The 23,832-nt window shown below is 44.7% G+C and overlaps 1 protein-coding gene across 1 annotated transcript in view; it reads left to right on the top strand.

Moving 5' to 3' along the window:
- The window catches only part of IL17RD (interleukin 17 receptor D), a 67,599-nt gene that overhangs the window by 28,344 nt on the left and 15,423 nt on the right, over positions 1–23,832 (top strand). Inside the window, exons 2-4 of the mRNA XM_021068996.2 lie at positions 15,724–15,781; positions 20,100–20,225; positions 23,390–23,508. Coding sequence (XP_020924655.1) covers positions 15,724–15,781; positions 20,100–20,225; positions 23,390–23,508 — 303 coding nt within the window. The remainder of the gene's footprint in view (positions 1–15,723; positions 15,782–20,099; positions 20,226–23,389; positions 23,509–23,832) is intronic.

Genomic DNA, 23,832 nt, shown 5'->3' with positions numbered 1-23,832 from the left:
CGCTTTGTCCTAAGTGTGTACAGGAAAATCAAGGCGGGAGGGAGTGACTGGTTAAGATTAGAGAGATGGTGATGCAGACTCACTTTGGGCATCTCTGGCACTCATTCCAAAAATTAGTGACATTTTTCATCATTGAGGGAAGATAGGTGAAAATTAGACATGTTTGGTGGTCCAGACTCCCCTTCCTCCTTAAGCGCTTTCCCTCTGCATTAGGGGCAGGGAGTCAGGCCCGTTTTGGAAGTAAGAGGATGTGAGTATAACGAGACCCCCAGCTCTAATCCTTTCTCTTTTATCAATGGCACCTCTGGTCTGCAGGCCCTGGGATCTGACTCATCCCTTTGACTCAACCCTCTGGTCCTTTTGGTTCATCTTTTGAAGCTACTGTTTTACTGCCTATTTCTTTGTTCTTCTCCACCCCTAGCCTAGCCCACTGCCACCATGGCCTAGATCAGAGACCCTGCTGCACTCCTGCCAGCCCCAGCCACATCAGGCTGTGCTCACATCTATAAAGACAACTCTGTTTAGGTCTTGCTGAACGAACTCCAAGATGCACCACATTTGAAACTCAGTCCCCTTGTCAATCCCCGTGGCGCCCATCCTTTCAGGCCAGTCATGGGTGAAAGAAAGGGATGAGGGGGTTGGGTCAGTTACTCCAGATAGCTAGAGTGTCCTTTCTGGCTGGTGAGGGAGGCTCCACATCATTCCTGAGGACTAAGGGCTCTCTGCTGAATGTTTACCATGTGCCCACATGCTCCTGTGTCTGCATCTGCTTGAAAGGGTCTTCATCCCACCCCACCCACCCCAAAGCTTGACATGCCCTGGGGTCCAGCCAGAGACGTGACTCCTGGGTGAAGACACTTCTCTGGTCTCTGGGAGCCTTCCTCTGTTCACTTCCTTTTCCCTGGGCTCCTAGTACTTGGAGCTCACTTGAATAGTTTAGCGCATTCGAACATTATTAACTCTAATTTCATGTCTTTCACCTTTGTTTTTGGAAACAAATTGTGAACTCATAAAGGGGCCTTATTCTCTATCACTCAAAATTACCTTCCCACTGTAAAGCACCTTAGCCCTGGAGACATCTGCCAATGAATTCTGGGGCATGAGCTAAGTTTTTGAGGCAGAAATCATTCTTTCTCCTTAAGGCTTACACATATGTCATGATTCAAATCATAAGATAGAGTTTACAGTTTTTATTAGTGAATTATTATTATTACTATATCTTTTTAGGGCTGCCCCTGAGGCAAATGGAGGTTCCCAGGCTAGGGGTTGAATTGGAGCTGCCAGCCTACACACCACAGCCATAGCAATGTGGGATCCAAGCCACATCTGCGACCTACACCACAGCCCATGGCAACGCCAGATCCTTAACCCACTGAGCGAGGCCAGGGATCGAACCAGAGTCCTCATGGATACTAGTTGTGTTACCACTGAGCCATGATGGGAACTCCAGTTAGTGTATTATTTTATCTCCTCAGCTTGCTCTGTGGAATCTACCCACACTGGTGTTCTGCCAGCCACCCCATCTCTGAATAGCTGGCTCTCCAAGGTTTCCACGCGGCTGTAGTATGATTACCGTGCAGGACAAGATGCTGTCAGCTGGTTCCTGGATTTGCCAGAGTTTCCCTTTTAATTTTACAGTTCACATGAGACCAGCCAACTAATCTAAAATCCCCTAAATTTATGTAATTTTTATTTAAACATACAGGATAAATCATAGTAATTTGGCTACCCTGAAGAGCAGCATCTGGGATACCCACATCAGCAGGCATCCTACTGGAGTATCAGTGCGTGTGCGTTGCTTTCTCCGTGCATCTGCCCTGTTGCCTTTTCTACATACACAACTGGCTTTAGAACAGGTGCAAAGGGCCTGCTGTGCTACTTTTTAATAATGGAAATGATGGCTCATTAGAGCTGGCTGGATCCTCGGAATGAATTTGGCCCAGTGGCCCTAATTCTCACTGCCTTATAGAATCTTCTGCTATTTATCGCATTGGTCCCACATAGCTCTCCCAAAAGGAACTGCATTAGCTGGTAGAGGTTATTACAACAAATATTAGCATCTAACTTATATCTGAGTCAGAATCCATGTGATACATTCAACAGAGATCATCTGGAAGAGTCTTCAAAATGATGGGGAGGGGAAGAGGTTTATGAACGCTTTTCTTTTTATTGAGATATAATTGATTTATAACTGTACATTTAAGGTCGATTTGATACATTTACATTGTAGTCTGACTAACAGTAGCTTTAACTGACACCTCTATCATGTCATATAATTATCATTTCTTTTTTTGTAGTGAGAACGTTTAAGATCTAGTCTCTGAACAGTTTTGAAGTACCTTACAGTCATGTTGTCTAGAGAGAATTTTCATATTCTTCTGAGTACTTAGATTTCCTTTGCCTTGAACTTGTAATATTTACAAAAATAATAAAGTCTCTTTAAAAGAAAAGCCCATGATTTTCCCAGAAACTTGGAAACCCAACATTAGGGTTCTCTCTTTGAGAACCCCTCAGTATTCCACCCCAGGTGCAGTAGTGGAGGTGACAGCCGTGAATTGGTACCTGTCCCAACCTCCTGCCCACCTCGCCCTGGGCCAGCTGTGCCCTTGTGGAGCTGCCTCCTCAGTGCTCCTATGACCACCCTATCTCTGTGCCCCAACAAAGCCTGATAGCTTGGCCTTCTGTCCACCTACCTCTTCATTCTCAATTTGAGAATTTTTTTTTTTGTCCTGTCCTTTTAGGGCTGCACCCAGCACCCACGGCATATGGAGGTTCCCAGGCTAGGGGTCTAATTGGAGCTGTAGCCCCCGGCCTAGACCACAGCCACAGCAACGCGGGATCCGAGCCATGTCTGCAACCTACACCACAGCTCATGGCAACACCAGATCCTTAACCCACTGAGCGAGGCCTGGGATTGAACCCGAAACCTCATGGTTCCTAGTTGGATTCGTTTACCACTGCGCCACAACAGGAACTCCTCAGTTTGAAATCATTTTAGCCAGGATCTTAAGACCTCCCTCTTTTTATTCTGTTTTCTTAAAAATACCTAATCACTGCTTTAATTTTTTTCTGGGAAGACTTTCACCCTAACTTCATGATCAAATGTTACAGCCTTCTAATTTATTTCCACCATGTTGTTTTGCTTTTGTAAACACTTCTCCATGGGAAGGCTAGTGAAGGGGACAAGGTGTATCACTTTCTTCCTGTTGACAGGTCAAGGAGGAAGGGGCTATGTGTGCCATTTGCTTGCCTCAGCCCTGTGGAAGGAGTGGGAATCCACCACCAGGGCCACTTGGTTGGGAAGGAAGCGTGCTCTTACCCGGTGTTCCATTTGCCTTGTCTGCCTCCTAGGAATTTGCTAATTTACTTCTCTCTAGCAATTTATGTCAGGAGTCCTTGGAGAGGTAGTTCCCTCCTCATTCCTGAAAACTCTGTACTGCCTCCTTCACCCACAAGGAACATTTATCTAAATCTGAAATTGGCCAAGACATTGATACTTCATTTTTACATTGTTCTTTGCCCTCCTTTTTAGAATGACATTTTAGCTGTTCAAGGAAATGAAAACAAAGATGAATAGTTTTTTTGGCAAACACAATTATTTCCTGGCCTAAATCACACAATGATTTAATTGGTATGTCATTGTGTGTGTGTTTGCAAGTGAGTGCTTTAATGGAAATTCCATGTGGTATCACTGGGAAATTGGGAAAGAGAGTCTTCTGGATTTATTGCTAATAGTTTAAGGGCAGAGTGCTGGCTTCCATCCAAGAAGTAGGGAGACTTAAAGTTGCAGGAATTGTTAGTGTTTGAGTATATCCTTCCGATTGCCCAACTTAAAAATTAGTTTGGCAAAGGTAACCATCAGAACCAGTGGTGAAATGATTTACTCTTTGAAACTAGTAGGGCTCATCAAAATAAACTTGTGAGGGACTTAGCACCATGGAAGTAATAGTGTCTTTTTGCTGTTACCAGCATCTAATTTTTGAAGCTTGAGTACGTTGTGCTGTCTGAAGCAGAAGTCAAAGTCATAGATTATTCATTTTGGAAAACTGGAGTTTTAGATTATCCTTCATAGTGTTTCTTGAACAAATATTTAAGAATGAACCCCAAACCTAACCTAATTTTGTGTGCTGGCAGCAAACACCACAGACTGGAAGAAACAGTTGAGGAGGAGTAGAAATTCAGCTGTTCTCTCCATCCTCTGGACACTGGGAATATGTTGCTTCCCATTCAGCAAAGGAAAAAAAAAAAAAGAAATAAGAATTAACTACACTGTAGTTTGTTTTTTGTTTTTTACTTGATTCAGTGAAACTGACTTGACTCTAGACGTACTGTTGTCACCTGTGATCTAAAAAGTGATAGAGCCTCTCTTAATGGGCTCATGTGCTCCACAGCAGAAATGGTTGTTGCCTTTTATGTTCCTACTTTGTTTTTTTGTGGGTTTTTTTTTTTGGTCTTTTTGCCTTTTCTAGGGCCACTCCTGCAGCATATGGAGGTTCCCAGGCTAGGGGTCTAATCAGAGCTATAGCCACCGGCCTACGCCACAGCCACAGCAACGCGGGATCCGAGCCACATCTGTGACCTACACCACAGCTCACGGCAACGCCAGATCCTTTAACCCACTGAGCAAGGCCAGGGATCGAAACCACAACCTCATGATTCCTAGTCGGATTCGTTAACCACTGAGCCACAACGGGAACTCCTAAAACTGAGTTCTTATTTCCAGCCACCTCCCTCCCCTATTTGGATTTTGTTTTTTAAGTGCCAGAGTTTCCCTTGGGTCACTGAACCACTCCTGTAGACCTGGTGTGAAACTATTGATAAAGGCAGGGAAGTGAGAGCCTGGGTGAATTTCAGGAGTCCAGAAGCCTGAAGTTCTGTGTGCCAACTTATTTGCATGCATACATGTGTGCCACAGCTCTCACCAAATTCTCCAAGACATCTGTGTCCCCAAATAAAAAGCTGGGACCCTTTGTTGAGAAGGATGAGGGATAAATAAATGAGAGGTTTTGGAGTTCCTGTCGTAGCTCAGTGGTTAACGAATCTGACTAGCATCCATGAGGACGCAGGTTCGATCCCTGGCCTTGCTCAGTGGGTTAAGGATCCGGCATTGCCGTGAGCTGTGGGTGTAGGTTGAAGATGCGTCTTGGATCTGGCTTTGCTGTGGCTGTGGTGTAGGCCTGCGGCTACAGCTCCAATTTGATCCCTGGCTTGGGAACCTCCATATGCCCTGAGAAAAGCAAAATAAATAAATAAATGAGAGGTTTTTAGTGGTTCGGCTTGCAGCTGTATGACAACTCACACTATCCCCATTTTCAGATCTGATCAGTGTTTGAAAGCCTAAGGATATTATCCAACATGCAGCTTGAAACCATCTAGAACATTAGCTCATGAGCACACTTGAACTGGGTACCTGTGCCTAGAGGGGCACTGGGCTGGGTGATACGGCCCAGTACTCATGTTGTCTGAGCATCGTCATGTTTGGTCATTTTCAGTCTCATTAATGCAGGACAAGTGATAGGATGGTGGTAACCAGCAGGTACTCAGCAAATGTGCCTGGCATGGGGACTGGCTCTAGGAAATCGACAGGGAGACTTGATATTGCTCTCAAGGAACTCAGATTCCCCCAAGTTGGGAGAATCGAGAAGGCAGAGAAGTGTCCCAGGGTGTTTGGTGGGCCGGAGGAGTGGCTGAGGTGGGGGGCGGAGGAGAAGCTTGTTCACAAGCTTGTTAACATTTGAGGGTCTTTGACAAAGGAAGTCTAATGCCCTGCCCCGGTCAGCCGGCGATTGCCCCCCGGGAGGCCCCCGTTGTGCACAGGAAGTCAGACACTAATGATGTTAGCAAGGGGACAAAGGCGCCCAGCCCGGGAAGGGCCTAATTGCTGTGTCCGGCTCCCCGGCGGCCGGCCTCAAGCTGGAGGGGGCTGGGCAGGATGCGCTAAGTGTTAACACCTGGAGCTGCGCTGCTGCGTTCCTGGTGCTTTTTTTTCTTCCCTCTGTGGCAGGGTGCTTTCTCTCTCTCTCTCCCTCCCTCTGTCCCTCTCTCTCCCCCTCTCCCTCTCCCTTGCTGCATCTCAGGGACAATTGGGGACGTCGTATCTAATATCTAGGAGATAGATGGAACTGCTTCAATCAGGAGGTCACAAGGCTGAGAACTAGGAGGCCTGAGTTTCCTCAATCTGCCCAAGGGGCTTGGTGACTATTGCTTAATCTCTGGGTGGGCTGATTCCCTTCCCCTCCCCCAGGAACTCTGAGAAAGACCAGAGTTTGCCAAAAAAAAAAAAAAAAAAAGTAGATATGTATTAGAAGGTTCACTGATACCTTGACTTGGAACATTCTTATTGAAACTAATAGGAGAATGCTCCTAGGGAAAAGAGAGATGAGGGTCTTTACCACTGTTTTGAGGCAGTTGGGGTCCTAGGGAGGTAAGGACTATGGCAGGATGAGGAGGGAGGGAAGGTACTGCCAGCACCCAAGGAGGGTTTTGTGTGTGTGTGTGTGTATGGTTGGAGGGGTTGCATCCCAGGGAAGCGGGAAGCCAAGATACACCCCCTCATTTCTAAGTGGAGTCTCTGGATTCTTTGTGTCTAAACGTGGCTTTGGACCAGGACCTGTAAAGCGCTCAGTGGCCTCCCCAGGAGCTCTGGTGATGCCCTGAAAATGTGTAAGAAATGTTTCTGGGGGAAATCAGATGAGGAGTGTTTCTCACAGGATTCTCCAAGGGGTTCTTGAAACTCTTTCCCCTTAACAGCAAGGGGTTCATCAACAATTAAAAGTAAAGTCCCCTTGCCTTGGCAGTAGCACTGCCGGGATGGCTCATTTCCGGCCGTGGCCAAGCAGCCTGGGAGCCAGAGCCTGAGCCTGATCTCCCCCAATGGCAGCAATGAGAGGCAGCCCTGAGCACTGGTTGACTGAGCTGGATTTTTGCAGCCAGAGACAGAAGCATTTTAAAAAGATGCTTGAAGGCTGGGAAGAGGGGAAAGCCACAAGTAACTTTTGAAAAGGGGTCTAATGTTGACTTGCTGCTTCCTTCCGTTATTTTAAGGAGATTTTTCTGTCCAATACCACCATGTAGACAGAAATAATAGGCTGACAGAAGGGGTCGCCTTGCTTTATAGCGTAGCCTGTGATGTTTCGATTAGCACTAAAACCCAAAAGGGCAGCCTTCCATAATTTCCAAAATGTGAAATCCACCTTGAAGGAAGCACATGTGTGGGGCATGCTGGGGACCTGCCTGGCTGGAGGAGGCTGGGTCCCTATGGCAACATCACAATCCCCCATTTCTGCAGGCATTTGTGCTATAAAAGCAGAATTCCAGATGTGATACAGTATTTGGAGACTCCATCCCTGGGCCTCGGAAACAGTATTTGAAGTCAGCACAATTCAGTGCACGCTCTCTGTGTGGTCCTAAGGCTTTTTATTAGTAGTTTTATTTTGATCTGAACATTTCCTCTGAGCTTAGGCATAACAATCATGTTTATAGCTTTAAGTTTTCCTCTATTGTCTAATCACTGTTTTGCCCTCTACTTTCTCGGCTTCAGGAGCAAAGTCTTTGTAACTGCCTTTCATAGTAAAGTGAGAGCGAGCCAGTAGCTGAGTTGCTTGGGTCTACGCTCAGGTGGTTTGGTTGTTTGCTTCCTCTTCATACCCAGTATTTACAGAAAAACAATTTAATCTGTGTGTGTGAGTTGTCTGTGTGTGCTTTTGAAACTGCAGATGAGTTGACTGTTACCTTAAAGATGCCAGGTCTTTAACATGCGGTTCTCATTTGCGTGGATGGGAGTGGTGTGTGCAGCAGAGGGGAAAGGCCTGGCTCTCCATCCAGAAGCATGTTTTATAGCTTGCTTTTAACGTTTTGAGAATTGGAAAAATGGAACAATCCTGTCTATTTTTGCAAGTATCAGCCATGAGAGAACACACAGCCCAGATCCTTAACAGACTCATTGGAAAAAATACTTGGGCTTTTGCTTTGTGCACATCAAGGCATCTACAGAGCCTTGTTTCGTTTTTAAACACAGAGAAAGTTAGTGTGTGTTTGTGTGTTTGGATATCTGGGCTTTAACTGCATGTGCATGTTCCAGTGGCAAAGCAATCAGAAAATCAAAGTCTGCAGCAGGCAAGGGTATATTAAAATGTATTAAATTCTATTTAGGTCACCACCGTTTAGAAAAGTTGCTATCACATTGTAATACATAAATGTACCCAATCAATGCATTGTACACCTTAAAACTTACACAGTGTACTGTGTCAGTTATATCTCAATTTAAAAAAAGAAAAGGAAAATTACTGAGAAACGACTCGTATAAACGCCCTACCACATCTTTGCCTTTAGTGAATGGATTTCCTTAGAGGGTGGGGGTGGAGGAGGGGTGAAACAGTGAAAAGACTTAGATGAAAACTAGAGCTTTCATTTTGATAAGAAGGACACATGGTAACTTGGCATAGGTTGGCTCCGTGTTAGAGCTCAGAAACAATTGTCCCTTCAGCTTTCCTTTGGGGAGCGTGAAATTAGGAACATGTGTGTGATGATTAGCAACATGTCAGAGATGAATCATGATTACGGCTTTGGTCTGGTGCACAGGCGATGCTTTGGAGTAGTGATTTCCTACCTCCTCAAGCAAATCTCTCTAATTAGCTTAAGATCTCTGGGTCTTTTCGGGCCGACGTGGTAATTGCTGGTGCGAACACACCGGCACTCCCCTGGAGCTCGTGTGCTCCCCAACAGACACCCACGATCTCACCTTCCCAAAGCATTCAGCCGGCTGGCACCCGTCATGTATGAAGTTGGTTGCTTCTAGATTGAGAGAGAACAGTTCCCAGGAATGAAGAGTGAATATCTTGAATAGGTAGATCTGGGTCCAAGCTGGCTTTGCGAGTTATTTGCCTTGTGTTTTGGGTTTGCCAGCATTCTCCTCGGCTTACATCACCTGGGGCTTCTTGGCCTTTGCTCTTTTTTTTTTTTTTTTTTTAAGGTTTGAATGTAGTTGGATCTGCCTTCATTTATGAAACTATCTGAGTCCGCATGATGTAAATTGACCCCACGTTCTGCCCCTTGCCCTCTTGATGTTCGTGGTCATAGGCAAAAACATCAGTGCCCTTGTGCATTTTAAGCCTCACCACCAAGCTCTCTGCTATCTTTTTTTGGGGGAGGGGGGCTTGGCATATGGAATTCCTGGGCCAGGGATCACATCCAAGCTTCATTTCCAACCTGAGCCACAGCTGTACCAACACCGGATCCTTAACCCACCATGCCAGGCTGGGGATCGAACCTGTGTTCCAGAGCTCCCAAGATGCTGCCAATCCCATTGCGCCACAGCGGAAACTCCTATCTGCTATGTTTTTTAATACCATTGACACGTAGGAAACTCAAGATGGAGAAATTGTGATGGAAAGTGGGAACTTGGAGTTGCCCACAATTTCAAGCAGTTACCTGATCAGTGTACCTTTTTTTTTTTTTCCCAGTTCTTTCTGACAAATGCACTTATGTAAATTTTTACCCAAACTCAGTTCACTAAAACTCTACTAACTTTCTGAAGTTTCCTTAATTGATCTGAAAGCAGTCTTGTGTAGGCCTCACAGTTTGGCCTACCTTCCAGGGGAAAGGGCTGACTGTAATTAGCACAGTCCTTTTTCAAAATGCATTTTTTTCAAAATGGCAATTAGGCTGTTGTGGAGCTGGATTGGAGACATTGCTCTGGGAAGCTGGTGTCTTCACAGGGCCCCTTAGGAAATTGATGGCTCCTCTGGTGGTGGCTGGCTGCTGGGGTGGGACCCCACCCCATGGCTGTCTTTGTGTCCTGGCCTTTTCTTCACTGCCATATGGGTGGAGGGTGGTGTGGGGTTTTACCTTTTGAATTTTATTCCTTTAGAGCACTTGAGGGTGATCCTGCCCTCCCCCTTCCAGAGTGAAAGATGTTTTCTCCATTATGTCTCCATTTGCTGCTTCCTTCCTTGCTAACCATCCAGTGTTCACAGCTCCCAGCACCTGGGGCTTGTTGCCGTAGCATCTATTGGAACAAATTAAAGGCTGCCTAGCACAGCAAGTGGGGGTGGTTAATTAACTAAGAATGTGACACCCTGAGGCCACGGCATTGCCATTTTTAAGTCACAGGCTGCAAACAAGTATTCTTAACTGTCAGCCCATTAAATATCAAAATGGGGGTAATAGGTAAAAGCTTGGAATTGTTCCCTGGCTTCAGAAGCCAGTGACCAGCTCCGTAAGCTGCCTTCTCTGTTCTCTTATGGTGGGTCCTGATTCTAAGCCCATATGTCACCCTTTCACAGCAAGCTAGGCCCTCCTGTGTTCCCTGGATGTATTACCTGCTTAATTATGCATCTTTTCATTCTGAAAGAAACTAGTATTTAATCAAGGGCTGTGTGCCAGGCCCAGGACTTTGGGCACTGCCTTGGTTTGCTTTGCCTTGAGTTTCTCCCCATCTGGTTCAACCAAGCACTTTACAGAGCTGTAGTCACTGGGCGGCCCAGTTCCCACCAGACCAAAGGCAGCACATAGCCCTTGGTCTACTAGTTGGTGCCTTCTGTCATCTTGCCCTGACCTGCACAGCTGCTTCTTCTCCCCCAGTAGCCCCAAGATCTGGATGCTGGAAGCAGATCACACCTGGAGATGCCACTTCCTGTGAGCATTCCCTTTCTACCTCTCATATCCCCATTGGAGCACAACTCTCACTGTGTTGGTTAGGGCAGGAATCTTCCCAGGAATGGTGACATAACCATTACTGCCTGTGAAATAACCATTTCAATATGTGCCAGACACAGTGCAGAGCACCTGATATCTATCAGTCCTCTCACATGGTTCCCATACCAATCTTCTCCAGGAAGCTTGATTCACACACTTTATAGCTTTGGGAAATGAGGCTCAGAAAGGTTTAGAAGCTTGCCCAAGGTCACACAGCTGAAAAGGGAGAGATTTGAACACACATCTGGCAACCCCAAACCCATTCTCTTTAACCACGCTTCTACTCCAGATAAGCCCTAGCATAACCCATAGGAACCTCTATCTAGGATGGCAAAATCTAAAGCAGCAGCTCTGATAGATCAGTGTTCCATGTCTACTTAAAATGAGGTGGGAAAGAGTGCAGTGACAAGTGATCAGTCTGCTTTGGGTGTGGGAAAGAGAAGGACAGCACGAGTCGTGTGTGTGTGTGTGTGTGTGTGTGTGTGTGTGTGTGTGTGTGTGTGAGTGATGTTGAGATGCATTTCATCCACATGGCAGCAGAAATTATGTCAGTGTGTATTAACTTTCAATTTCTGCTGTAATAAAAAAATTATCACCAATGTAGTGGCTTAAAACAGCACAAATTTATTATAGTTATATTTTATTGAAGTATGGTTGATTTACAATGTTGTGCCAATTTGTCTTGGATAGCAAAGTGACTCAATTATATATATAAATATATGTTCTTTTTTAATATTATTTTCCATCATGATCTATCTTAAAAGATTGGATATAGTTTCCTGTGCTATACTATATGACCTCATTGCATATCCATTCTAAATGGAATAGTTTACATCTACCAACCCCAAATTCCTAGTCCTTCCCAGCCCCTCCCCCCACTGCCTTGGCAACTGCAAGTCTGTTCTCTATGTCTGTGAGTCTGTTTCTGTTATTGTAGTTAGATGCATTTGTGCCACATTTTAGATTCCACATATGTGATATCATATGGTATTTGTCTTTTTCTTTCTGACTTACTTCATTTAGTATAAGAATCTCTAGTTCCATCCATGTTGCTGCAAATGGCATTATTTCATTCTTTTTTATGGCTGAGTAGTATTCCTTTGTAGATATGTACCACATCTTCTTAATCCATTCATCAGTTGATGGACAATTTAGGTTGTTTCCATGTCTTGGCTGTTGTGAATAGTGCTGCTAAGAACATAGGGGTGCATGTATTTTTTTGAATTATAGTTTTGCCACATATCTTATAGTTCTGGACAATAGAATTACAAAATGAATCTTTTGGGGTTAATATCAAGATGTTGGTAGGGTTGGCTCCTTCTGGATGCTCTAGGGGAGAATCCGTTCCTTGCCTTTTCCAACATCTAGAGGCTGATTGCATTTCTCAGTCTATCAGCTCCTTCTTCCTCCATCTTCAAAATCAGTAGTGTAGCATCAGTAAATTAAAGCCTGTCTCCATCTCCCTGACTCTCTGTCTGTGTTCTGTTTCCACTGTCATATGTCCTCTGATGGCTGACCTTCATATAATTCAGAATACTCTCCCCATCTCAAGATCGGTCCACTTAGTTGCATAGCCCCTTTGTTATGTAAAATAACATATTCACAGTTTCTGGGATTGTGATGTGGACATGTTTGGGGGGAGGTTTGTTTTTCTGTCTACCACAAAGTGTAAAGAACACCAGTGCTCTGTGGGCCAGCTCCAGCACACTGTTTCTCAGGTGGTTTCTGAGGACTCTGGAACAGCTGAAGCATTATTTTACTTTTTTGTCTTTTTAGGGCCGTACCTATGGCATATGGAAGCTCCCAGGCTAGGGGTCAAATCAGAGCTGCAGCAGCAGGCCTACGCCACAGCCACAGCAATGTAGGATATGAGCTGCATCTGTGGCAATGCCGGATCCTTAACCCACTGAGCAGGGCCAGGGATCGAACCTGAGTCCTCAAAGATACTAATCGGTTGTTACCGCTGAGCCACAACAGGAACTCCTGAAGCATTATTTGGGTGTTATCTGAGGACCACCTTCATGGCGCATCTGTCTGAGGCTGTGCACTTGACAACTTCCAAGAGTGAAAGGTTTTTACAGTGCCGGTGTCCATGATGGTGCCTCTTATTTCCAAGCTCCAAGAGCAGCCTTGGATGGTCACAGGGTCTTTTGGTCTCTGGTGTTCTGTGGAATTGGGATTACCATTTTGTATCTACATCCACAGAATTGCCATGCCAGTCAAATTGTGGGGATGATCACTGTGCTCGCATCAAGTGAGTGTGCAGGCAGGCTAATGTGTCAGGCAACACTGTGCGAGAGGTGCCAGACTGAGGTAGAGCAGGCCCCAAGGCCATGGAAAGGCATTCCGAAAGGCTGGGAGGGGAGGGCTTGAGAAGCTTGGCAGGGACCACATCAAGAATGCTCTAGGAGGCCCAGGACTGAGGAATGAGGGCAGACGAGCACATTAGGAGATTACTTTGGTGCACTGAGCCCCATAAAGTTAGGACCCAGCTCTGTTTCATGGTTGAGTGCCCAGCCCTTTAGGGCTTGGATGAAGGCAGACGGGATGCTCAGTCATTGGAGAATGGATACCACAGGCAAGCCGAACTGTCTTTTGAGGCCAGTTCACTGGGCCTGCCTCTGAGCAGCTCCATATACATCCAAAGACCTTATTTGGAGGATGTAGGTTCTTGTACGCAGGATACAGCATCTCTCACTGTCTTGGGCTTCTTTCCACAATGCATTCATGGCAAGTGCCCAATGAATATCTGTTAAAAAGCATAGTGCAATAGAAATATAAGGAGAAATAGAACAAAATGACAAGCTGACACAGTCTTACAAGTAAAGTGATTGGTCATGAGACTCCTATGTGCTTCGGAGACTGCTGTTAAACGGAATGCAGTTCCTTTTTGAAAAGTTCTTCCTCTGAATGGCTTCATGTGGTCCTCTTCAGGCTCCCTTCTCAGAGGAAAGTCCTGCAGATTATCTTTTAATGAAAAGTTGAGGAGACTCAGACCCAGTGGCTGAAGTGGTTTGCCCTTGGTCCTAGCTAGAGGGTGAAGGATTAAGGTACTGACCTTGGCCCCTGGATTGCATTTTTGTTGCCCTCCTCTGATGCACCCCTTTCCTCTCCATTCTAGCCCAGTTATCCTTCCCTCTTTTAAACTTTTGGTACATGTTGTCCTTGTACTTGTTTTATCCTTATTCAAGTACTGTCAGTGGCATTTCATACACCGTGTGCTTATTTATGGCTGGCCCTTTCACCCTCACTACCTAGTCCTTGTATGCCATCTACACTGAGAGTTATTGGAGGGCCAAGGAGTGATTTGAAATTTGTCTATATGCCCTGCATGTGATCCACACACTCAGATACTCTTCTTTGAATGAGCTCCTTGGCTCCCAAAGGCAGGGATAGTGGCTGTTTTGGTCACCACTGTGCCTAGCATAATGCTTGGCTCATTATGCCACTGAATTTTTGTTCTGGGAGTTTATATGGGAGGAAAGGCTGTGGCTTGGATTGGCTTGGGCTTTCCCAAGGGGTTATGAGGGTATTGCCTCCTTCCTGGTCCCCTGCTTGTTGTGTCACTCTAGTCGTGGCCATTTGTAAGTTGGGCATCCTCTAGCTACACAGACTGGCCTCATCCCTAAGGAGTTATGGAGTTATTTAGGATTTTAGTAAGGTAGTAACACTTTCCAGAGTGTTTCAGTTCAGGTGAGGAATTCTGGACTCAGTGTGTATGTGCGGAAAGGAGGATGGAAGGATGAAAGCTGGAGAAGGAAGGCGAATCAGGAAGGAGGGGAGTAGAACCCCCAGTAGATTGTGGGCTAGTACACCATGTTGATTTAGCTTTTTTTCTTACTGCTTATTCCTCCCTTTAAATAGAATGATGTGTGTCCATCCCTTTGTGCACAGCTGTGCTTTCCCAAGGTCCATGTTTATCTGTGCTTCAGGATACAATTTCAGTGGGTGTGCCTGGCTTCAGGATAAGCAGCGTGAACATGCCTGTAGCATATGGATGTGCTGGGGTTGTGGCCTGAGACCCTGGGCTCCATCAGAAGTGTTTTGCACATTGTGTCTCAGTGTAACAATTGCCGATTAAATACCAGACTGCCAGCATATGGTTTTCTCCAGTATGCCCTTTTTTGGGTGGAAACTTTAGCTGTGTGGTTTGAATGTTTTCCCATCATTTAACATTTCAGCATTAACATTTTGGGGGAGAATTCTACAATTAACGCTGAATGGCACATTTGCAGATTATTACAGAAACAGTTAAACCAGAGTCAGGAGATCTTGAGCTGCTCTTTCCCATGGTGGATAAGTGGTGGGTCAGGAAAAGGCGGGGCCAGCAGGAGGATTCCGGGGCTCCCTCTGTGGATGCTGTAATTAAAGTGGGAAGTCTGGTGGAGCTGTTATCCCTGCTATTAAGAGTGCAGATGGCTAACGGCCACATCCCTAAGAGTTAGAGTTAGACCTTTTAAAGTCTTTTCTTTTTCTTTTATGACCCACCCTCTATACTCCAAGCATAGGTATGGATGCAGTGAAGAATTTTCTCATTAAAAGTAACAGCTTATTCCCACACTCATTCTTGGTCTTGGAATGAAAAACCTGTTTCTGTATACTTGAGGAATTGCCTATCTGTCGTGACTTAATAGGACTTTTGGACGAGTGTGTCTGGTAGGCGAGTTTTATAACCAATCAGTGCTCAAAGTGGATCCAACTGGAAGGGCTCCAGCTGGCAGCTCATGGTCTCTCTCTCCCAATTTTATTGTTAATGAATTATTATTTAACCCCCAAACACAGAACAGCCTGCTCCTATTGTTTTAGGGGAATTGAGTGTTCCTGGTCCCTGTGACCTGGCTATTAGGAGTCTCCTGAGCTGGAGGGAGTTTCCTGGGGGGACAGAGGACACAAAGGGCAGGGAGGTTGCTCGGCCCCTGGCGTGACCCTGGCTATCTGTGGTCATGTGTGTCCTTTGACTCTGTGGAGATCTGTGCTGGAAAAGCAAATTGGCTTCACTCTTCCTCATGTTCTCCTGTTTTCCCACAGGGAGTGGGGCCGGCCAGCAGAAACAGTGGGCTGCACAACATCACCTTCAGATATGACAGTAAGTAAATGGCTTGACTGCTGAAGAATGGAGCCCTTTCCGTGATCTCAAGCTTATTGCACAGTCGTGGCTAATCAAGGACATGGCAGGTCCTGGAGTTGAGGGATTTTCTGAACTTGCTCAGGTTTGTCGACAGAGCTAAAGCACCTTAGTCTCAATTAAACCACCCAAGTATTTTGGAGCTTGAATGGGTCACTTGTCCTGCTTAGTGTTCAGAGAAACTGTGTATGGAGACCTCCCCTGATTTCCTGAGGACACATCCTTAAGAAAAACACAGATGCCTTTAGGGCCCAGCAGGGAACAAATGAATCAAGGTGCAGGATGCTTGGGAGAGGTAGGGGCTGTGGCAAACTAGGTAGCCAATGTCTAGTCTTAAAGGAGCACTAGCTTCTCTATTCCAGCTTGGTGTGGCCTTGAGAAATCCCCCTAGAGCACAACCAGCCAGATGGATTTCCAAGAAGAGTGGGAAATTTGCTTTTTTTTTTTTGGTATGAACTTTTTTTGCTACACCTGCAGCATGCACAAGTTCCCAGGCCAGGGATTGAACCTGTGGCACAGCTGTGACCACGCCAGATCCTTAACCTGCTGTGCCACCAGGAAACTCTTGAACATTTTTTCTTTTAAATATTGGCGTTTACTTAGACTTTTTCACAAACACAGAGTGGGCCCAGGAGTCTCTAGTTGGCCATCTTTGACCTAGGCCCACTTATCAGCTCAACTATGGCAGGTGACTTTGCTTCTCCAAACTTTAGTTTTCTCATCATGTAAAATAAAGATTAGCTTCTTCTTGGCATCATTTTGAGGCTTAAATGAAGTAACACTTAGAACTACTCATCTCAGGAGCTGGCTGTTAGTGTGCCCTCAGTAATAGAAGTCATTCCAACTGGAGTGGAATCGAAGCACTTTGGGAGCCCTTTCTTTCAAGGAAGCGTGACTTTTTCTGGCTGAATAGTTTCGTCATGGCAGGTAGGGATGCTTTTTCTGATTAAGTATATAGAACCCTGCCCCCAAGCATCTGCTTTCATGCTCTAGAGGTAATTATATAGAATTATGCGCATTTTAGTCTTCTGAGCCATACTTCATAAGTAAAAATGTTGACAAGGAGTTTGATTCATATTTAGTGACTCCTGACGTTTGATTCATCTCTTGGGGAAAGTTATTGAGGCCTCTAGAATAATCACTGCTAAAGCAGGATTTCTGAGGTCATGTATGCAATTGACAATTAAAAGATACAAATATGTATGTCAAGTTCATGTCCACAATTGCTAACATGGGTACTTCAAGCTAACTGGTGAGAACTTACATGGGAAACTTAGACATTCCACATTCGTGGTGTGCATGTTCTGGGTAAATGCTGTGATGCTAATGAAAGATTTGCAAGTCCATGATACTTAATTCAGCTAAGTAAAGACATGTGTAAGGGATATTTCTTTAGGTTAGAAAGTTAATTTCTAATATATGTTCTTGGTTCTGGTAGGTCTTGTATTACATTCAAGAGTTCAGAATTTTCCGGTCAGCTGCAAACAAGTATTTGCATCTCTAATTTAATATGGGGTTTTGTGAAAGAGGATCTATACCTGTAAAACTTAAAAGTACCTTAATGTTTTCTTCATGGGACTAGAACTTGGCCTACATGCCTCTGCCTGTCTCTTGGTCATTATTTTCTTTCTTAATTCTTCAGCATTTAATTAGACTTTAATTCACAACTTGACTCCTGAGGCATCTGAAGCTAGGTTGCATTTTGGCCAAATGTCATTTGGGCATAATTTTTTTGTAACCGGAACCCAAAACCTTAGAGTTGCTAATAATTGGATCCAGGCTGTGCAAAAAACTTAGTCATTGTTTTCCATTGAAAAAGATAATTTCTTTCTCCCACAAAGAAGTTCCTGTTATTGCTTGGTTGACTGGTTACTAGTTCTGTTTGAAATAGCTAAGAACCAATGACCAAGTTTTCGCCAAAAGTATTAAACTACAAAAATCTTGTTTTTCTATTCCTTGCCATTTAACACGAAGAAAGAAAATGTCTTGCCTTTCAGTCAGAATCAGCTTTCCCAGATCTCCTTTCCTTCTTTGATGCTGCATTTCTCCTTTTCTTCTTCAGGCTCTAAGGAGGTAATGCCTAAAGAGATTGTAATACATTTTCTTAATTCGTAGACTTATATTTACATAATTGCATTTACAGAAACCCAGAGTGCTGATTTTGGTATTAGGAATGAACAAAGGGAAGAAAAGCCATGATTGATTCTTGTCCATGCATCTTTTCATAAAGCTATTTAAGTCAAAGGTTTTCTTTCATTAATAGACCTCAATAAATGAAAATACTTGAACTTTACAAGCACAGTGGGATCTTGTCTTTTTTATATTGGGAAGCTGGTCGGTCTCAGCCAGATTTTTGCAGGCTGAATACTTTTGATTCAGAACTTATTTAGTCATTTGTGCCAAGGATGGAATGACAGTCTGAGGTTGCTTTCTATCCTGACCCTGGGCCAGTCACTGGTGGCATTCCAAGTCACCCACACACTCTCTCTTGTTACAAGTTTCCTCGTTTGTTCAATGTGGGTGTTAAACCAGATGTTTAAAAATGTTTTTTTTCCCATTCTGAAGTTCTCTTCTGTACCCAGAGAACATATGTTGAGTGCTTTGAGAGTGAATTTTCATTAGAAGTGGAATTCAGTTTTATTAATTATTAACATCTTTTCTAAAGAAGTAATACTGAAATGTACGCTGTTTTTGAAGTGGGTGGAATTCACAGAAGAGAATATGCCTTCTGTAGCAGGTTAAGCAAAAAAGCAGGACACAAAGCAGAGTGGAAGACAGAGTTGCAAAGAGAAGGGGGGCGCATTTTAGAGCATGTGTGTTGTTCTCTAATAAGACATTTTAAAAGAAGGAAAATTATGTGCACGTTCAAAGGCTTGTAGGGGTATCAGTTAGACATTAGCAGTTACTTCTGTGTGGTGGGAGATTATGGATGACTTTTACACTTTTCTTATACTCTTTTGTGATTTTTCAAATATCTAGTGAACATTTTTAGTCATAAAGATGGGAAATGTGGAGTTCCCGTCATGGCTTACTGGTTAATGAATTCGACTAGGAACCATGAGGTTGTGAGTTCAATCCCTGGCCTCGCTCAGTGGGTTAAGGATCTGGTGTTGCCGTGAGCTGTGGTGTAGGTCGCACATGTGGCTTGGATCCCAAGTTGCTGTGTGTGGTGTAGGCTAGCAGCTGTGGCTCTGATTCGACCCCTAGCCCGGAAACTTCCATGTGCTTCGGCGAGTCCCTAATAAAAAAGACACACACAAAAAAAGAATTATGAGTTGGTAGAGTTCCCTTGTGGTGCAGCAGGTTAAGCATCTGGCATTGTCACTGTGGCACAGGTTTAATTCCTAGCCTGGGAACTTCCACAGGTCACAGGTGCAGCAAAAAAAGAATTACGAGTTGGTATCTGTAGGGATGGCTGGCGGTTCTCCCTGTAGGAGTGACCGACCAAAACAGCCTGCAGCTATCCTCTGAGGTTCCCGCCTGGCGGGAAGCTTCTGGCAGCTTTTAGGATCTTGCAGACTTTGAAAGTATACTTAGCAATACCAGGTGTTGCAGCTGCTCATGTGGTCATGGCTGCGTTGGTGAGTGGCAGTGAGTAATGGCCTCACACAAAATCAAAGAATCCAGTGGTTTTGCTTTCTCGAGCAATGTGGGACTGTTTGGATTTGGTAGGTGTTGTTGGTATCTTTGATGAGGTGGTGTTTGGGAACAAAAGTTTTACCTGTGACATGCTCATTCACATTAAAGGTGCTTTGTTTATCACTCAGTCCCTTTGACAGCTCCTAACTGGATTCTTTAACAGTCTGGCTGGGATCACCCCCCTATGAAGTCACATCCTCATATTAGTTCCTTTTCCCCATTCATCTTACTCTCTTCTGAAAACAACCCCAGATTAATTAGACATTGTTTCACTTCAGATCATTCTCTAAAACTAATTTAACTGATGTAAATTATTAGTGATCTAGATAAAACATCATGGTAGGAAAAAATAACGTTAATGCCTGCTACACATACAAACGCCAGACCTTACATAACCCTCCTACCACTGTCCTGGAATTTAACTCCAGGGTAGGGGTGGTGTTACCAATAAACCCCACTGCAATATCCTATAGTTTTCCAAAAATCTAACCTTTAAAGTTATCTTTGGGTTTGGAGACAAGCATCTTTAAACAGCATGAATTTGGCCACCTCCAGACATGCTCCATGTAATTTGAGAAGATGAACTTGGAAAGTAAAAAAATGTTTAAGTCAAACTGTTCTCGTTCTCCCAACTCTCTAGACTGCACCACTTACTTGAGTCCTGTGGGGAAGCATGTGATCGCCGACGCCCAGAATATCACCATCAGTCAGTACGCCTGCCACGACCAAGTGGCAGTCACCATTCTCTGGTCCCCAGGGGCCCTCGGTAAGTGGTCATAATGGAGTCTACCACAGTGGCTGAGTAGATGGTGCCAGTGCAGGGGTCCCAGGTGTGACAGCCCCCGGGGGCCAGTAGGTCTTGACCTGAGCCTAGCTGTGCTTGGGCAGAGACGTGCAACCTACTTGGTTGCATCCTCCTGCTGTGCATGCATGCAGCTCCATGCTGTAACTACCACACAGCTGTCTTTTTGCTCCCTTGGCTATTAACAAGAGGTAATGTAGGTTTGAAAAATAATGGTGTGTGAGTGATAAATGGTGCTGAGGCCTTGGCCTCTGTGTCTCAGCAGGAGTTGGGGGACGGGTGGCCTATCCAAGGATGTAATGGCTTCAGCATCCTGCATCAGTGATCGTTGTGGCCACACAGAGATGTGCAGGCCCAGCATTGGCACATTTCCTGATTTTTTTTCAGGGAAATCCCAGTTTTTGTGAGAAATCATGGAAATCAACAAATTTTAAATGCTGATAACTAATTGAATTTGTGTTTAATCTGTGTGGGCTCAAAACAAAACAAAACCCAAACTAAAAAAGCAGAAAAAAGAAAACCCACATTATCTGGCTGAATTAGTTGAGGGTTGAGTCTCCTTGAATTGATGATATACAGAGAGAATGGGGTAGTTGAATGTAGGAAATGGGGAGGCCTCATTTGTTCCTATGGGCCTGGGTTTGAACCTAGAATCTACCTTTCAAAAGAAGCACTTAAACTTGGCTGAGCCCCAGCTTCCCCATCTATAAAGTGCACACGGCTTACCTCTTGGTTTGTTTTAAGAATTAGACACACGGTGCATTTCTAAAGAGAGCTTTTAAAAAACCGTGGCTGTTGTTATCATCATCAGAAACCTAGTCCTCAGGTCTCCTCCTTTGACATTGCTATCCAGTCTTACAATTAAAAAAAAAAAAAAGCAAACATCTGGCCAAGGGAAAGGTAGAATATAGTCTGAATTCTTAATCTGAATGGGAGAAATCTCAGAGGAACCAGACTGTGGGAGAGGTGAGTGCAGAGACAGGGAGGATGGATCAGACCTGTGCACCTTACTTACTTACCCAAGTAAATGCTGCTGGCTTGGAACCTAGTGGGTTTTCCAAAAATAACATTATCTTAACATTTAAAAAGAAAAACATCTTCGGCAGATAAAAGAGAAGTGGTTATTCCAATATAAGGTTAAACGTTAAACGCTTAAGGGGTTGACCCAGCAAGTTGCAGGCTCCCTCTTTAGACTCAAAGTAAGAGATGTGAAGAAAACTGACGTGTGGAACAGTGAGGTCAGAAGGGTGTGCTTTTTCTGCAGGTTGGTTTGTGAGTGGGGATGGCTGGACATGTTCTATCAGTTTCTATCAAGGAGACTCCTTGGGAGACAGAAAAGCTTATGGTTATGGGTTAAGAGCACTCTGGGTTTGAATCCCAGCTCTGTCATTTAATCCCTGTGTGACCCTGGGCAAGTCATTACGCATGTATACACCTTGGTTTCCTCATCTATAAAACGGAAAAAATAATACCTTCCTCTTATGGTGGTTGGGAGAATTTAATGAGTTCAATAATGAGGAGTGAATAAGTTCCTTAATGAGAAACTGCCCTGTAAAATTGCTAAACATTATATAACTACAAGATGTTAATGATATTGTAGTAAAGGTGTTACTAAGATAGAAGATTTACATTTACTGCCACTCCTTATGCTGCCAGGCTTTGTAGAGTGGCTTTCCAAGCAGGTCTCTTTTCAAGATAAAAACTAGGATCACTCACTTCCACCCCAGCTGATGAATTTTTATGTAATTGTGAGATGTGGAGTTTTATAATCGTATTAATCACCTGACTTTTGTTAAACAGTTCTGGGGACATCGCATGAATTAAATTATAGTATAAATATAATGAGGATCTGTTTAAAAATCTTTTTAGGAGGTTGGGGGGATCTCAGAAGACAAGTTCCTGTGAGACTTACTACATAGTTGCTGGTCAGAAACCTTGGATCTTGTCAGCACATCCAAATCTCGGGCTGTGGGTCAGCCAGCGCGCACCCTTGCAAGGGAGTTTTGTACTTGAAATGCAACATGGCAGGGTCAGTCCTTGCATACTCTTGTCCTCTGACCCTCTAAATCACGAAGCTCTAATTGTAGCTCTTTTGCCCTTCCCACCATAACATATGTGCTCTTCATCAAATAATTACAAGGATTGGAGACCCTATTCCGGAGAGAAAAAGATTTCCCTGGCCTTTGCCATTGATAATTTTCCCACCTGGTTAATTGCATCCTGTGTAATTACTCTCACCCTGGGAGGGGAAGGGTTGAAAACGTCTCCTTGTCTAGTATTCCGAAAGAATGCGAAATCGATATCTCGCCAATTGAGGCCGGCTTCAGGGAGCTCCAGCTGCAGTTGGACCACTTTAGTCTCCATGGGATACGAAGCCCCAGGCCTGGCTCTCGTGGCCAGCAGCACTTAATCCTTTTGAAAGCATATAGCTGGACGTGCAGCAGGGGAAGCTCAGGTGGTGGGAGGCAGGGCCAGTGCCTTTCAGCGGCGCTGTGGGCGTCTTGGGGCCTCTGAGACCGTATGACGAGCACACACTGGGCAGCTCTTGGGTGTCTGCCTTTCAGGCGTGATTAGAGCCAGAACCGCTTTGTAAATCCCATAGGCATTCTCCTGAACTATTGAATCTCAAGTCTAGGAGCCCCTTGGGTGCAGACATATATTTAGTTGGGAATTTTCTACGAAACATGCCAGCAAATATAGGACTGAAATGTGGAGTAGAAACATGGTTTGGGGGGAACCCCTAGACAGCACGGGGAATGATTGTTAGCTGAATACACGTTGTTTAATGACCTAGAATTTATATATTCCACTGCAGACTTTTATGATCGACTGTGACTTGAGTCTAAATATCTGAACCCTAATGTCATAGAGGCAAGGGGCGTTTGTGAAATGGCTGGCTGGATTAGAGGTTAATGAAATAGTAATGGTGGGACAGAGAAAATCACCTGGCCTTTTACAGAGGAATGCAGGGTATGCGTTATTCCTTTCTGTAAACTCAGATATTCTGGCTGGAGTAAGAATTCCTTTAACTCTGTTGTGTAGGTGGAGAGGACAGTAATCTTGAAGGAAGGAAAGTGCATTCTAAGTAATTAGGTTCACTTTTAATAAAAGCATTCTGCTCTGCTTAGGCATCGAATTCCTAAAAGGATTTCGGGTAATACTGGAGGAGCTGAAGTCAGAAGGAAGACAGTGCCAACAACTGATTCTGAAGGACCCGAAGCAGCTCAACAGTAGCTTCAAAAGAGCTGTAAGTCACACACGGGGGAATGTGCTCCTGAAGACACCCCATTGTTCTGGGGGCTGAATGGTCTATTGAAAGCCCATGAAACTGGAGGAGGAGGGGCTGTGGGGTCCACCCCCCTGCCAAGGTGGGCAAGCCTGCTCCCTGTTCCCAGAAACCCTCCAGCACCTCTCAGTGGTAAACAGACATGCCTCTCAGGTTACACGCTGGAGCAGCCCTCCTGGAAGGTGGCTTTTGTGCCCCCGGGTGTGGATATGGGCTCCTCCCCACCAACTTTCAGCCCCGGCTTCATTGCCAAAGAACAGAATTGCCCACCTTCCTTTTCAGTTG

The sequence above is a fragment of the Sus scrofa genome, chromosome 13, assembly GCF_054392235.1.
Source record: "Sus scrofa isolate SSC_HxYL_T2T_F1_AM1 chromosome 13, Sscrofa_HxYL_maternal_Yorkshire_Landrace_v2.0, whole genome shotgun sequence".
In the NCBI taxonomy this organism is placed as follows: Eukaryota; Metazoa; Chordata; class Mammalia; order Artiodactyla; family Suidae; genus Sus; species Sus scrofa.
This window is presented reverse-complemented; position numbering and strand designations above follow the sequence as displayed.